This window comes from Temnothorax nylanderi, unplaced genomic scaffold (assembly GCF_030848795.1).
Source record: "Temnothorax nylanderi isolate EJ_2023f unplaced genomic scaffold, tnyl_v1.0 TNYL_tig0111_pilon, whole genome shotgun sequence".
Taxonomy (NCBI): domain Eukaryota; kingdom Metazoa; phylum Arthropoda; class Insecta; order Hymenoptera; family Formicidae; genus Temnothorax; species Temnothorax nylanderi.
The window spans coordinates 211,910-226,313 of record NW_027249173.1 but is presented as its reverse complement, the minus strand read 5'-3'; the positions used below and the strand labels follow the sequence as shown (position 1 = coordinate 226,313).

At 37.3% G+C, this 14,404-nt stretch overlaps 1 protein-coding gene and 1 long non-coding RNA gene across 4 annotated transcripts; one reads left to right on the top strand and one right to left on the bottom strand.

The window, feature by feature from the left end:
* Positions 1-40: 40 nt before the first annotated feature.
* Positions 41-14,211, bottom strand: Qtc (GRIP domain-containing protein quick-to-court). 3 transcript variants are annotated; one of them, XM_071712541.1, is made up of 10 exons: positions 14,060-14,211; positions 9,997-10,255; positions 8,575-8,861; positions 6,032-6,313; positions 4,663-5,211; positions 4,327-4,563; positions 4,144-4,239; positions 3,342-3,443; positions 2,755-2,813; positions 2,123-2,373 (listed from the first exon to the last, which is right to left on the bottom strand). In XM_071712541.1, the coding sequence occupies exons 2-10, from the start codon at positions 10,220-10,222 to the stop codon at positions 2,352-2,354; spliced, it is 1,860 nt and encodes a 619-aa protein (XP_071568642.1). In that variant the 5' UTR covers positions 10,223-10,255; positions 14,060-14,211; the 3' UTR covers positions 2,123-2,351. The 3 variants fall into 3 exon arrangements, with proteins under 3 accessions (XP_071568640.1, XP_071568641.1, XP_071568642.1); XM_071712539.1 differs by lacking the exon at positions 2,755-2,813 and having other exon boundaries at positions 41-2,373; XM_071712540.1 differs by lacking the exons at positions 2,755-2,813; positions 3,342-3,443 and having other exon boundaries at positions 41-2,373.
* LOC139776080 (uncharacterized) lies at positions 8,855-10,603 on the top strand. The gene is made up of 2 exons (XR_011719006.1): positions 8,855-8,981; positions 9,591-10,603. It is a non-coding gene; the product is annotated as an uncharacterized lncRNA (long non-coding RNA).
* Positions 14,212-14,404: the final 193 nt, after the last annotated feature.

Here is a 14,404-nt window from a genome sequence, read left to right as displayed (position 1 = left end):
GACACTCCGCGAAGCTTTGGAATAAGAAAAAGACTTGATATAAAGCATTGGAATTTTTATTTAATTTTTTTTTTTCTAATATTGCATAATACAATCAAAACACTGACGAGTATGTGGATAAATTAATGAGACAGAATATTCCTCACCAAGATGCATATAAAAATGAAGAACAAGTAAAACGTGAATTAAATTTGTTATTGTACGTAATTATTAAATTCGCGGAAAACACTGTATCAGAGACAAAATTGGACAATATTCTATTTAAAAAGTGTCAAATGCTTATCTCTAGCATTTTTTGTCATTATTTTCGATGGAATGACATTTTATTAGCTATAATCGATCTTACTTAGGCCTAGCATTATAACACCTACATAAAAGGAACTTCATTATAAAATAAACATTATTTACCACTTCGGAGTTAGAGAAATGTGTGATCGCACTTACATATTATATGAAACTATATTCTTTCCTTGGACATTGGACGTTTTGATACAGTATTACTGTCAATATATATTTCTGTTTCTTGATTTATAAAACATTTATTAGAAGAATGTTGCTTCAAGAAACGATCTGTATGAGCTATGAACGTTTCGTACTTATTGGCACCTTAGACGTACACTTTTCAGACTAATTTCATTCGAAATTACAAAAATCTTAGTGCTAAAGAAATTATCGTTTCCATTCATATTGCGATTTTAAATCATATAATATAACACTATTAACATAAACTTTCAGATCATAACATTAAGATTTAAAAAGATAAAAGGCAAAAAGAAAATTACTTACATCTAATTTTACGATATTCTTATTGCTGAACAAGAGTTCAGAGCTTTGATAACAAAAGGTAACTTTAATCCGATAGTTGGTGCCAAGCATTAAACTTGATTATAATCAAATATTCATTCACAATAATTAACTGCCCCACTACTCTTTGGTTCTAATTTAAATACATGAACATATCCCGTAAAAAAATGAATAATTATAATTATAAGACATAGGAAGTGTGCTTATTGATATCCACTAATAGTTGCACTTGTATAACTCTTCACGACCTACTTAACTTGAAGCTACGAGCAGATAAAAAGGCAAGATATATCCTTCAGTCTCCATATTATTACCTTATCTGGACGCCATGTCAGCAGACTTTGATATAGATAATATATACAGGATGATTCAGAGTTACTACACATATATACAATTAAATGATTTCTTTTCCATTGTGACCATTTACCTCAAAATCATTTTCTTGTACATATTTAAAAGTTTGAAAGACGGACAAAAACTCTGATCTTTTTATCCTGAATATTGTATATATATACATACATACATACATATATATATATATATATATATATATATATATATATAATATGTATGTATGTACGTATGTGTATATAGATATATATTTCATTTATAACAAATATATAAATAAATTTATTTATCTATTTTTGTGGGAATTCCCACGTGATAACGAGAAAGATATATATTCAAGTTTTACTCGTATAAAGATGGGCATGCATTTCAAATAATTACGTAAAGATAAATTCTCGACTTAGAATTTTCCTTAGCAATTTGTTATATATATCATATATTTCTCGCTCAATTTTAGAATATTTTATTATGATGCAACGCATGCATAATAGTCATTGAAGAAGTGAAATATGATTTGCAATAACTAGACAATATATCTTTTTTCGAATATAACTAGGATATTTATATATCTACTAATTTAGAGCATACAAGTCATGCGATACGCGTGATATTAATTTGTAATACATGGCCATCGCAGAGCATTGATAATATATACAGTCATAAACAAATTCAGTCTAAGCTGTATATAATTTATGCTGTTAAATCCCAGAACTTTAAATATACAAGTAAAAGCAATCTCCTAAAATTGCTAGCTGTTTACAAACTATGCGCCATATATTTTTATGGATTAGCTAGCAATTTTTGTGAGAAAAGCATGTTGCTTTTATAATATATATTTTCGATATATCTATCAAGTTTAAAACAAATTTTTTTAACACACATAAAAATGTTGATTTTTAAAAGATACCAAAGACCTAAACGCATTTTAAAATTCGGGTATTAAATCGGATAATGTAACACCAGCCGTCAATAATGATATAACTTTTTTATATTGAAAATTTTTAGAAAATATTATTTTCTCGCTGATCGATAGTATCTATCGATGTTGTGCTTTTCCGCATCCGTGAAACCTAAGATACTTTCAATAGCATTTAAGTGACCGTGATGATTCTCCTTATCAGTTAAGAAATAGTAGATCGCCGACTTTAGGAACTGCAGGGTAATTTCTGGGTCGAGAGTACCCTGGCTGCTTCTCGCCTCTACAATACGCCTATACATTGCCTGATCAAAACAGAATGGCACACTTGTTAAAGAACAAAGTTTTGTGATATTAAGAAAGTGTACAACTGGAAAGTGTTGTATAATTGTTTGTACATATAATGTTTCATCAGATTTGAATTCAGACATATAATGTATAAGATTCAACATAATAATATAGATATCAGTTTTTAATGATTTACAGCATACATGTATGATTGAAAATTATTTGTATATGCCAATTTCGTATCAAGACATAACACAATATTACATTTTTACGCATTAATATCAAGTAGAATTAAATCGATCTATCTGAATTCAAAAATATAGTATACACGTTTTGTATGCAATATGGTGAAAATATGGTGAAAGCGTGCATTGCCTGTAAGCACGTGCAAAACTTACATTGCCCGAAGATAATAAGAGGCTGTTTCTTCCAAGTGCACTGGATAACATCGCCCGATCTAAGAGCAACGTATAGAAGTATAAACCATCTACGTTTGTGCTTCATAGTCCGCATGCAATTGTTGCAGCAAGCATTCACTAACGCGAATGTAAAGGAGAGAAAGATACGAGGAGCGCAATCGTGTTCTTTTCCACACGCCCTTATCTATTCAAGAACTGATCGCCCTGCCGACAACTTATGTCGGCAAGTTCTCAACAAAAGTTCTCCCCAAAGTTAACGTCACTCCTTTCACTTACGGATGAGTGACGATTACTCTGAGATAACACGGAATTACTAAGTTACAAAATAACAAGTTATTCAGATAAGTCACAAAAAAGATCTCCAATTAAATACATTCATCTAATTTCGGAATTTATAAGAGGAAACCACAGCAAACATTACATTTATGTCAGAATATCAGCTCTTGATGCAGTAAAACATTGATAGAATACTGGTGCATCGTATATGCGAACAACTGCTACTTTATGGGCGATAAAAAGTGGATGAGAATTGCGTCATCACGTCGCAGCCGAGTTAAGATACAGACCTTACGTGTGCCAAGGACCCAGAGAGAAACAGCCTCCTGAGCGCTTAATAAACTTTGGCTACGTTCGGCTGAAATGTGAGGTTCAGGCGAGTAGCTTGTGTCCTGGAGTGTGAGCGGCGACCAAAAAAAGTGGCACATCGTTAGTACAAGAGTATTGTGAACTACGAGGATGCTCGAAATGTGATGTACACGCCTAACAAGTGTAATAAATAATATGAGAAATGAATAAACAATGTCTGCGAAACAAATAAAAAAGCTGATTGGATTACGTAAAAAAAAACGCGCTTGAGATTCACTTTATTAGACGTGTTATTGTGTTAGCATAATTAATCGCTAGCACAAATCTTGCTCTCTCTCTCTCTCTCTCTCTCTCCCTCTCTCTCAATCGTGAGAAAATCAGTTATTTTACGAATTTTGGTATACCTATACTTTAGGTAGAATGCATCTAAAAAGAATAAGACATACTAATGATTAAGCAAGGAAAATAAGAATGCAAATGTCGAACTAATAAGAGACGCATTTGTGCAAATATCGCAATGCAATCTAATATTATGAAAGCTCGTTGATGACAACAAAAATGATGAATTCGCTGAAAAAGACTGTGGCATATAATAACTAGTGTTTGAAACGCTTAAAAATCATAACAACAATTCTATTTGAGATATATTAATAGTAATTGAAAATTCCTCTCATCTTGCAAAAGACGAATAAAATTTTCAGTCAATCTGCTACGTCGCTGTATTGCCATATTTGTCAACGTAGGACTTATAGAATCGTAAATTATAAATAAATCACATCTCACCTTAATATTCTCTAACTCAGCTTGCGTGACAGTTAGCTGTTGAAGCAACTCTGCAACGGTGACTTTAGGCGGTGATTGATGCGCCTGCACGAATATCTGTAATTTTATGAAAAGTACTCTTACCAGTGTCGATCTTGCTTAAGTTTTCCATCCTTACGTTTATCTTCGATATATCTATCATACCTGATCGGCTTGTTCGATGCGCGCCGCTTCTTGACCTTTGGCATACATTTTCAGGTACATTTGCTTATTTCTTTCTTCCTGCTCACTCAAAAGCGTCTTCTGGTCATTAAGCTCAGTCTTCACAGCCTCTAATTCCATTTCTAATTCACGCGCGCGAGCTTCGGCAATGTCCATAGCCGGCCGCATTTCGCAGTAACGAGTATTAACCTCAGATAATTGATTCAACAAGCTTTCCACCTACAAATATATTACCAATGTAAAAAATCATACAGTTTCTTATTTTTTAGAATGAAGAAGGAAAAATTTATGATCAGTCGAACAAAAGACTTTACTGACCTTGTCATTGTGCTTCTGTTTAAGCTCCTGCAATTCATCAACATGCCGCCTATGCATATCCTCGATTCTACCTTCGTAATGACTAACTAATCGACGTCTCTCTTCATCTCGTTCTTCGCTCGTTGGCGTCACAGGATTTGTATCAGGAACAATATCGTCGGATACCGTATTAGCACACGTTGTCGTGCTGACAGTAATCTCCGGCTGTGACTCAGGGAGGCACACGGAGTCTTTCGAATGAACGGAACCGTCTTCGAAGTGTCCGGAATCAGCTAATGACGAGGAGAGATCCGTGTGCACGCGCTTTTCCGGCGTTTCCGGACTGGTGACGGGTTTCTCCGCGGCGCCTTCATCAGGAAGATCCTTGCTTGGCGATTCCGGCGAAAAGGGATTGTTCTCGCGCACGGTGAGAGCGTCGCTGCTATCCGTTCGCTCATCTGGACTATTCAGAGAAGCCTTGTACAACCTCAACTCTACGACCTCCTTCGTCAAACGCAAGATCTCCCGGTCCTTCTCATCGATCTCCTTGCGCGCCTCCTTCAACAGAGCCTAGACATAACCGAGAGAGATATTAACAGCCACGTAATTTTGACAAAGAAAAAATAAAATTATAATAGTTAAATCAATCAAAGAAAGATGGAGCGTGGAGCCGTAACAAGGTGTTGGTGTTCATATATTCTATACTTCCGTAAAGAATTAACGAATTGTAATGTACATACTGTACTTATACATATATTCCAATTTAATAAACTGCGCGCCGCAAATTTGTCGGACTTGAAACACAGCTATCTTGGAAAATTAATACCCTTTCCTACCCCGGAATTAAATCTAAACGATTTAATTGTTTTAAAAAACGTAAAGAAGTATAATAGTTAAGTATACGTGTAAACCATTTGAGTCTCGTTATCTCATCACCAATTCCAGATTAAACGATTGTTAATCAACTATGAAATTTAGACTTCTCAAGAGACTGAGTCACGAATGATATTTTCAATTCAAGAGATAGAGTATATTTTGTATATTGCGCTTAATTTGCAAGGCTAATAAAGAAAAATTTAAAAGCGGAATGAGAGTAACGAATAAAATCTACAGTTCTTACACACCCTGGTGAAAAAATTTCTCATATTTTCTCAGAAATTTCCTAAGAGAATTTCTTATATAGTTTACAATATATTTAGATTTCTACAAAGAAATGCATTAGCGGGAAAAATATTTCAATATTATTTTGTCTGAGTTTTTCTGAAAAATGTTCCAATTCATATAAAAAATCTTGAAATTCTAAGAAAGCCTTGAAATTTTTATAGAAATTCTGTTTAATAATATAAAAACTCTGAGACATTTTTCCACCAGGGTAATAGGAATTAATTACCTGAAATTTTCGGACTTGTTTAGCCGCTCTCTGAGTAGGCGTAAGGTATTGTTCGTTGTCGCCGACATAATTCGAGCAGTGCACGACATATTTTCGCGACCGACCGGACCAGGTGGTGCCGTTCAACGCGAAGGAGGCATGCTCGCAGGCGCTCGCTGTGCTGCAAGCGCTGCTGTAACTCTTGACGCTTTCGGCATCGCTGTCATCGTTGACTCCCGCTGTCGTCGATCCCCTAGAGGCCGCGTGACCTGGCCGCGGCCTCACCGGTGTCAGTGAGAGACTCTACGGTACATTATTCCATAAGCAACATCCGTCAGCGCGACTCATTAAAACAGATACGAATAGAATAGACAATATACAATGCGTATATGGTGATGTTAATTTTATAGATACAATCACACAGCGTTAAATTAATGATTGTTTGAAGTATGGGAATAGCTTCGAAACTTTCAGGAGATTTAAAGATACCGCGTTGATAGAAATATAATCGTGCAGCTAAATCAGTAATTGCTTGAAGTATGGAAATAGAATTTTTTTAAGTAGCGTTTTTAAAGACCTAAAATATGTAACTTAATATAAGTTTACGTTAAATCGAATGTAATTCGAATTTTACGATAGTTGCTAAACAAGTAAAGAAAGCTTCTTAAAAGCATATAAATGCTATTTCCAAAATTAAGTAGTATCAGTTTAAATTAAGTTCAATTAGAAGATATTAGAAATATGTAAGAAATATAATTTTGCATTGCATGAGTCTGTGCTCATTGTCTCGTGCTGGTTTTAATTTAATTCGTTATAACTAAATGTTTCGTTAACATTTTTCGATTACCTTCAAAATTGCTTAAGTGGAGTAGAAAAACGTAACTAATTATTTCGTTAACTTTTCTCGATTACTTTCAAAATTTCCAAGTCCTTAGCTGACTTGAAAAAATAGCTATTTGTTAACAATAAATTAGAGAAAAGGCCATTTACGGTCCAGGCTTGGTAGTCTAATAATAATAATATCGTATGAATTTATACTTTTTCCAATCTCAGTGAACAAACTGCGCGCCGATTTTTCGCAATACATTCTTTACAGTGATTTAATATAAGGATGCTTATTAACATAAAAAATTAAATCGATTATCGATTTAAGTATGTGGATTTACTGTTCTAACAAAGAGCTATGTTTTAAGACTGACAAAAGATCGGCGCGTAGGTTACTGAGTTTGGAAAAAGTATACAAAATTCACACAATATTATTATTAGGCTACCAAAAAGATCCAGCCTGGACCGTAAATAGCATATTCTCTAATTCTAATTGGTTATATAACGGTTCTGTTTTATTTATTATTATTAACGTTATTATTTTGTTAACGTTTTTCCTAGGTTCTTAGCGATTTTATAGAAAAAACGATAGTTAACTTTTCTGTTAATGCTTCTCAATTATCCAAAATTTTTAGGTCTTTAAGGGAATTAGAAAAAAATAGCTATTTCGTTAACGCTTCTCAATAATCTCCATAATTTCTAGGTTCTTAAGCAGATTAGAAAAAAAGAATAGCTAACTCTTTCATTAACGCTTCTCAATTATCTCCAAAATTCCTAAGTCCTTAAGCGGATTAGAAAGAATAATAGCTAACTATCTTAACGTTTCTCGATTATCTCTAAAATTCTCAAGTCTTTAAGGGAATATTAGAAAAAAATAACTATTTCGTTAACGTTAACTATTTCGTTTCTCAATTATCTTCAAAATTTCCAAAAGTTCTAAGGATTAGAAAAAAAAAAAGAGCTAAAGGCACGGCTTATGTACAATGGCTCGTGGAAATCGATACGTGGGTGGATTTATAACGAGTTGCCTACCTGTTGGACGATTTCTTATATTTATTACACTTGGAATAATGACATCTAGGGTATATCTACCCGGTCACGCAAAGGCGGACAGGCCGACTACAGGCTCAACGTGCGAATCGCCCGTTAATCAACGGAACTTCGAGCGTCGTCCCGAAGTTACGGTTAGCACAAAATAAAGGTAAAGGTCTCCATATCAAGATTCTGACACACGCCACACGTAAAAGCCAGAGATCAATTTCTTCTATAGTTCTTGCCGAGGACTTTAGTGGATCTTAGAACACGAGCGGTAACAAATCGCACTTTAATGATCTTAATACGCTTGTCGTTGCGTGAAAGAATATAAAGGAAATATAAAAGAACGAATATATCGAGCATTCGTACAGAATATTCTATGCTAACACCGGTGTAACGAGCAAAGCGCGCGGAGCGATCCCGGTAGTGCTCTTCAGTTTTAAACCGTTCAATCTTTAATGCAAACCCGGGATTGCGGAGCTACCGTTTGCGTGTCTCTTTAGTTTTCGCTTCCTCGCGCGATACGATAAGAGATCGTAATCGCCGCCGAAGCTCCTCGTCGAGCAGCCGTGCGGCAGTCGATACTTGAAACTTAACTCGGAGCAAACTCGTCTACGTAGTGCGTAGCGACGTTGACGATTCCCTCCGGACTTGGGAGACAATTCCTTCTGGGTAGGAGCTAGACGTGTCAGCGAGTTACTCACGAAGGATCGTTGTCGCGGCGAGTCGGTTCCATTCTCCGTGATGACCGGGAAGATACGATGATCCGGATGTTGATGCTGCTGCGGCGACTGCAGGAGGTGGTTGTGACGACGGGGATGGTGTTGGTGGCCGACCAGGGCCGTGCTGGCTGCGACGGCGGCGGTGGTGGGTCGCGGATGATGTGGTAGTAGTCGTTCGCCGCGCAAGCGCAAGCTCGCGGCGCGACGCAGAGCCGACGGCGACGGCCTCGGTATACGGGAGTCCAACGAAGACGGCGGCGAGGTAGTAGCTGCTCATAGTACATTCCGGTTAATAATTGAGTAGCGGGAGATGGAATCATGATCGAGAGCGGGCTATAGAGAAGGGTCTGTGCATCGCGCATTCGCTTTTAAAGATCAGAGATTCGAGGGTAATCTAGTACTTTATTTCTTTAAAAGCTTCTTGGAAAAATCGATGTAATCTTTTGAAGTCAATCTTCTTTCGTAATTAGAAATCTTCTTTCAACGAATGTCGATTAAACCACTTCCAGCAATGAAATGGAAATTATACGTATTGATTTTGTCTTCCAAACTTTGCGATATTCGCAATTGAGGTTTCAGCAACTTTTAATAAGTTTTGATATCGCCGATTTTGGGAGCTTTCCAGCAAGCGACACAAATCGACACAAGTATCGTTTTATCTTTGTTACTACTCATTGCCAAAAAAGAAAGATAGAACGATGTTTGTATCGACTTGTGTCGCTTGCTGGAAAGCTCCCTTTAACTAATATTGTGAAATCTTAAGTTCTAAAGTTTTTAAATTTTAGAAAAATATTTTATATTTATATGCATTGATCGTATTTTTTCTTGATGGTAAATTCTTAATCGCAATTGCAGTTCGAGCACGTGGAAATATAAATTTTTTCGGGATAGAGTATGTGTGAGCCTCGATTGCCTAAATTCGTTAGAATTTTAAAGTTATAGAAAATAAATGACGAATGATACAAATTCTAAGTAAATCTAACAAAATCTAAAAATAGATTTCCATAACACGAGTTACAACGGTTGACAAACGAAGAGGAACATCAAGGAATGACAAAACAACGATAAAATCAGTTTACGAAAGTGACATTTAGGAAAAACAAAAATAAAACTTTGAAATTGAATTGATTGAAAGTGACATTGGACAGTAGAGAGTGATACTCGAAACAATTACTTTTTCGGACGATTCCGCAAACCGAATAAAACGCCACGGTAAAGCAAAAATATTGAATTTATGATACATTTGTCAATCCAGATTACGTGAAACAAACGAAATATTCAGAGCTCTATCGCAAATCTATTATAATCTTTCAGTTGTTTGGAGCAAGATGTAAGTCTAATAATAGCGTCGGCCGCCAATTAATGCAGACGTAATCTCTGCGGAGGATTTTCCATCCTACTTACTAGGGCTACCAGCTGATCCGGCATCTGACACGTGGGTAGAATTGGTAGTTGTGGCAGTGACCTTGTCGGTCGCGGTGACGGCACACGTTGCCAGGATCGGCGTCACGGGGGACGTCGGGATGATGGTCGCGGTGGCGTGAGTTGATTGACCCGGGTGAGTTGATTGCACCAGCTGCAAGGACTGCGGAGAGGATTCTTCGTTGCCGTAACGAGCCATTCTGTCCATCCCGGCTTATCTCGGCGCCGTGACGACTATCACCTGATGCGAGGAGAAAACATAGCTGTTTATTGCCCGAGGAATTCAGAATTTGAACATCCAAGATCTTGAGAAAAATGCGTAAAACGAAATCTTGAAACGAAAGATCGCAATGGTAAAATGCACGTGAAATGATTCGTCCGGGATTAACGCGAGATATAATTAATATTTTACTTTATTACTATTTTCGAAATATGAACATTATCTCATTCAGAGATGGACCCTGTTAATCTGTACATTCTGTATTCTGTACGCACATGTGCGAATATGGATTGAAATAAGCTAACAAGCAATCTTCAGTTCTTTTTTTCAGTCGGAATTTGTGGAATAAATATATTTATTTGTGCGCAATCTCACGACGTTGTTATCTCTCAAAGTTTTGCCTAATCTTTCCTAAGGTCTTATCTAGCTCGTAAGAAAACAACGTCGATCAATGGTGCATCGGCGTGCTTATCTCAGCAAGCAAATTCTTCCAGACGCCCGTCGTAGTAATATAAATAATCCTTCGGCAAACAGGAAAAGGTGGTGTTAACCGAGGTCGAGGACATATCGATTGAACGGAGGCGCTACCGTGCACTGAACCTAGGTCAGTTGTCTATCTGAACCAGTTCCTGGTAAAGATCTTTAGAGAGCGCAACATTGTCTGCGAATTCCGGACGAATCTCAAATACATTCTCGCCCGTGAAATTTTACTTTATCTAAATTTATCTAAATAAAGAATTTTTTCAAAAATTACAAGATTTAGAAAAATGCGTTAGTGGGCGTAAAGAGTTCTCCGATAAAAAATTAAATTATTATAATTAAATTTTTTGTTATCTGTTTTTGTGTATAAATTAAATTCACATAGATCTTTTTCTAATTAAATTTTTCTATACATAAGAAGCAAAAAAAAATAATTTTAATAAATGACACATAGTAAATAATCTGCATTAGAAATAATAAATCTATATAATAAATAAATAAATACAATAAATTGCGTACGAATTCGAAGCGCACGTTTTTCGCGGATAGTCACAACAGCAAGGAGCTCGAACACGCAAGTGCTCGAAGTCATTCGCACAATTGTCGGGTGCATTAAGCGTGCCGTATACAGTTGTTAACTCCGCGTGTAGGTACTTCGTCCTTGCAGTAACCGCGGAAGCCGGATACGGGACCGTAATTTCGCGGCGAACTTTAGAATGATTAGCAGAATTACGTAAAAAGATTTTAAAGGAATTGTGCGTGTAAATTCCGAACGTGAATCTCGAATTTGCTCTCTCGAGATGTACAAAAAAATCCAAGAGACGTATACAAATAAACGGACGTATAAAAAAGCGTACGTATATTATATAATTACGCAATTTTTCATGAATGTATAAATAAGAAATCGCAAGTTGAAATAACAGTGATCGTAAGTTATCATTTTATAGGACAAACAGTAGAGAATTAGATAAAGAATTGTCTGTTTTAACGCATTCTTAGAACTTAATAAAAAAACAAACTGCATAAAATTGTAAAATAATATTTAATTAAAGTTCCTAATGGTAAATTAAAAAATCATGTAAGCAATCACGAAACGCAACGAATCCATTATTGTAATAAGAGATTCAAATAATTTCGCACATAATAATCCGTGATTTTTAAAATAGACTTTTAGCTAACTAGCATAGAAGCGAAGTTAAGTACTTTACAAACGAACATCGATCCGGTCGAATTCGTTTACATTCCTTTGACTTAGTTTGAAGGTCTCTAAAATTTGACTTATTCTGGAAGTTCCTTATTTCGTCCATATTTCATAAAAGAAAATCCAGACTCGCGATCTCCTTCTCGTGACGTAGAACTTTTCAAGTTTGTAATGCAAACACAGATTATTTCAGTTTGGGAGCCTCATTACGTAAATCGATCGTAACGCGCTCGGCGGTTTCGACGTCGCCGAGAGTTTACGAAAGGTGAATTAAAGCCGAAAACGCGGAATAATCTCCGCTCGACTTCGGGTGTCGAAAGGAGAGTCGAAATGAAGTGAAAGGCGCGAAATGAAGGAGAACCGCGACCTTTATCGAAAGAAAATAATCGATCGGGGGCCACATTCTATTTCAAGGATATTCTGCGACATTATGCCAGCGTTTGCTTCGCCGACACGGCCGCGCAGCGACGATTCTACGTCAAACGGGGAGGGTATCCCCGATACCATAAGGCAACCGTAAATAATTTCGCGTAAAAACATTTATTTGTTTACAAATACGCGCCACGCAAGTCACGTACTTCCGCAACCCCCGCAAATCCCGTTCCTCCTTAAGCCTGTAGTACCAGACTACAGATTGAGATTGAGATTGAGATTGAAATTGGATTGAAATTTAACCAATTAGAGTATTAAAGCAAAGTTTACTAGTAAACTTGAGATTAGTTTTCACTATTCTAATTGATTAAATTTCAATCCAATCTCAATCCTAATCCGCGATCTGATACGGGCTTAACTCGCTTTTGCCAGAATCAATATACAGAATTAATGCGTCTGCAGTAACGTCTCGCTCTCTGTTGGACAGGGAACATATTGATTCGTTCATTCAATAATGCAATTTGTTATTTCTGCATTGGCCGAAGATAATTAGTTTGTCTACTTCCGCGATCCGTTGCTCCTCGCTCGCTTTTCGCTGGAATCAATACGCGCGCAGAATTAATGCGCTTGCAGTAACAAAATTTTATTTATATTTATTATACAACAAAGATTATAACTTATCCATTCTAATACAGTCAGTTAATTGAGATTAGATAATTTGTTGATTACATTTCTATAGGAAATATAATTTCCAAATTATCCTACAGAAATATAATTTGTTAATTTGTTAATTATATTTCTATAGGATTGATACAGAAACCTTAACAGCAGAGAGGATAAAATAATGAGAGCTGAGAACAAAAAGAATAATCTTTTACGATACTCGATATATTCGTTTAAATAATTAACATACAATGCGTTCTGGCATATTGTAAAATTTCAACGAATAACACGACATATTTTTGAACAAACAGTACAATATATATCGATAGATCGATAAAGTGATAAATCCTTTAAACGAACGGGTCGATACTTTTCGCGCACGCGAACGCATTCGAGCGACCGATCGGCGCGAAATATAGCGACGCGCGCGTTATATAACGCAAGTAAAGTATAATCTAGTATAATTATATACGTAAATTGGCGCGTTAACGGACTGGGAAACGAAACGCTCGCGATTAACATCGAGCGAATCCGAAGTGTATTCCTATTCGTAGAGCGCAAAAAGATAGCTATCGGCTTGCCAACGTGCTTCTCATGCTCGACGACGTTTCCACTTTCGTGAGAAAATATCGATATACCGTCAGCGACGATACTTTTCGGTCGCGTATTTTTTTCCATTAATCCATCCGTGATATCTCGCGATAAGGCGCGTCACGTCGTAGATTATAAGATTATTAATTCTTTTTAAACATTACTTGCTCTTTCCGCAACGGGCAGAAATCAAACGTTGGAACTGGAAGGAAAAGGAAATGAACGAGACGAGATTGGAGGGAACTGGGAACTGCGGACGCGACTGCGGCTGGAAAAGAAGCTGGGAAAAAAAAGCGACCGTTGTCAATTTAACGCGAGTGTCGATTGTCGGCGCGTATCGTTCAAAAACTGCTCTCCACTCTCCACGCTTTCGTCTTTCTCCTCCTCCACCTCTTTCCCGCCGCCCTCGCGCCACGCCGACGAGACGAGACGCTGCGTAACCAGCGTAACATATGTAGCGATCGCGGATCCGACGGACCGACGACTGAGGAGTGAGGAGAGCGAGGGAGGGCACTCACCTCGGTGAAAAGCGCACCGGTACCGTGGGAGAGACACGTTCGATCATTCGCCGTTTGTTTTTCCCGAAGCTGCAGATTTCCTCGAAGCGGAGGCAGGCGCGTCACAATCCGTTCGCGAGAGGCGAGAATGCCGAGAATCAACAAATCCGCGAGGAAAGACACTTGGCTTGACGCACTCACTGTCGAACACCCACTGTCACTTCGGACGGGGGCCACGTGGTCCTCCCGCAGAAGTCGGAATGAGATTCGCGACTGTGCGCGAGAGCGCGAGAGATGAGAGATCGGGCAACCCCGCGCCCTCTCCCTCACCACCCCCTCACGTGCTCTCTCTTTGTCGAACCACCG

Bases quoted from the DNA above. Each gene is read 5' to 3' on its own strand.
- Qtc (XM_071712539.1), bottom strand. From the start codon at position 10,222: ATGGACAGAATGGCTCGTTACGGCAACGAAGAATCCTCTCCGCAGTCC. The intron at 5,212-6,031 runs GTAATTAATTCC...GGTTATGTCTAG, and splicing joins AACAAGTCCGAAAATTTCAG to GCTCTGTTGAAGGAGGCGCG. The intron at 4,240-4,326 runs GTATGATAGATA...ATAAAATTACAG, and splicing joins GCATCGAACAAGCCGATCAG to ATATTCGTGCAGGCGCATCA.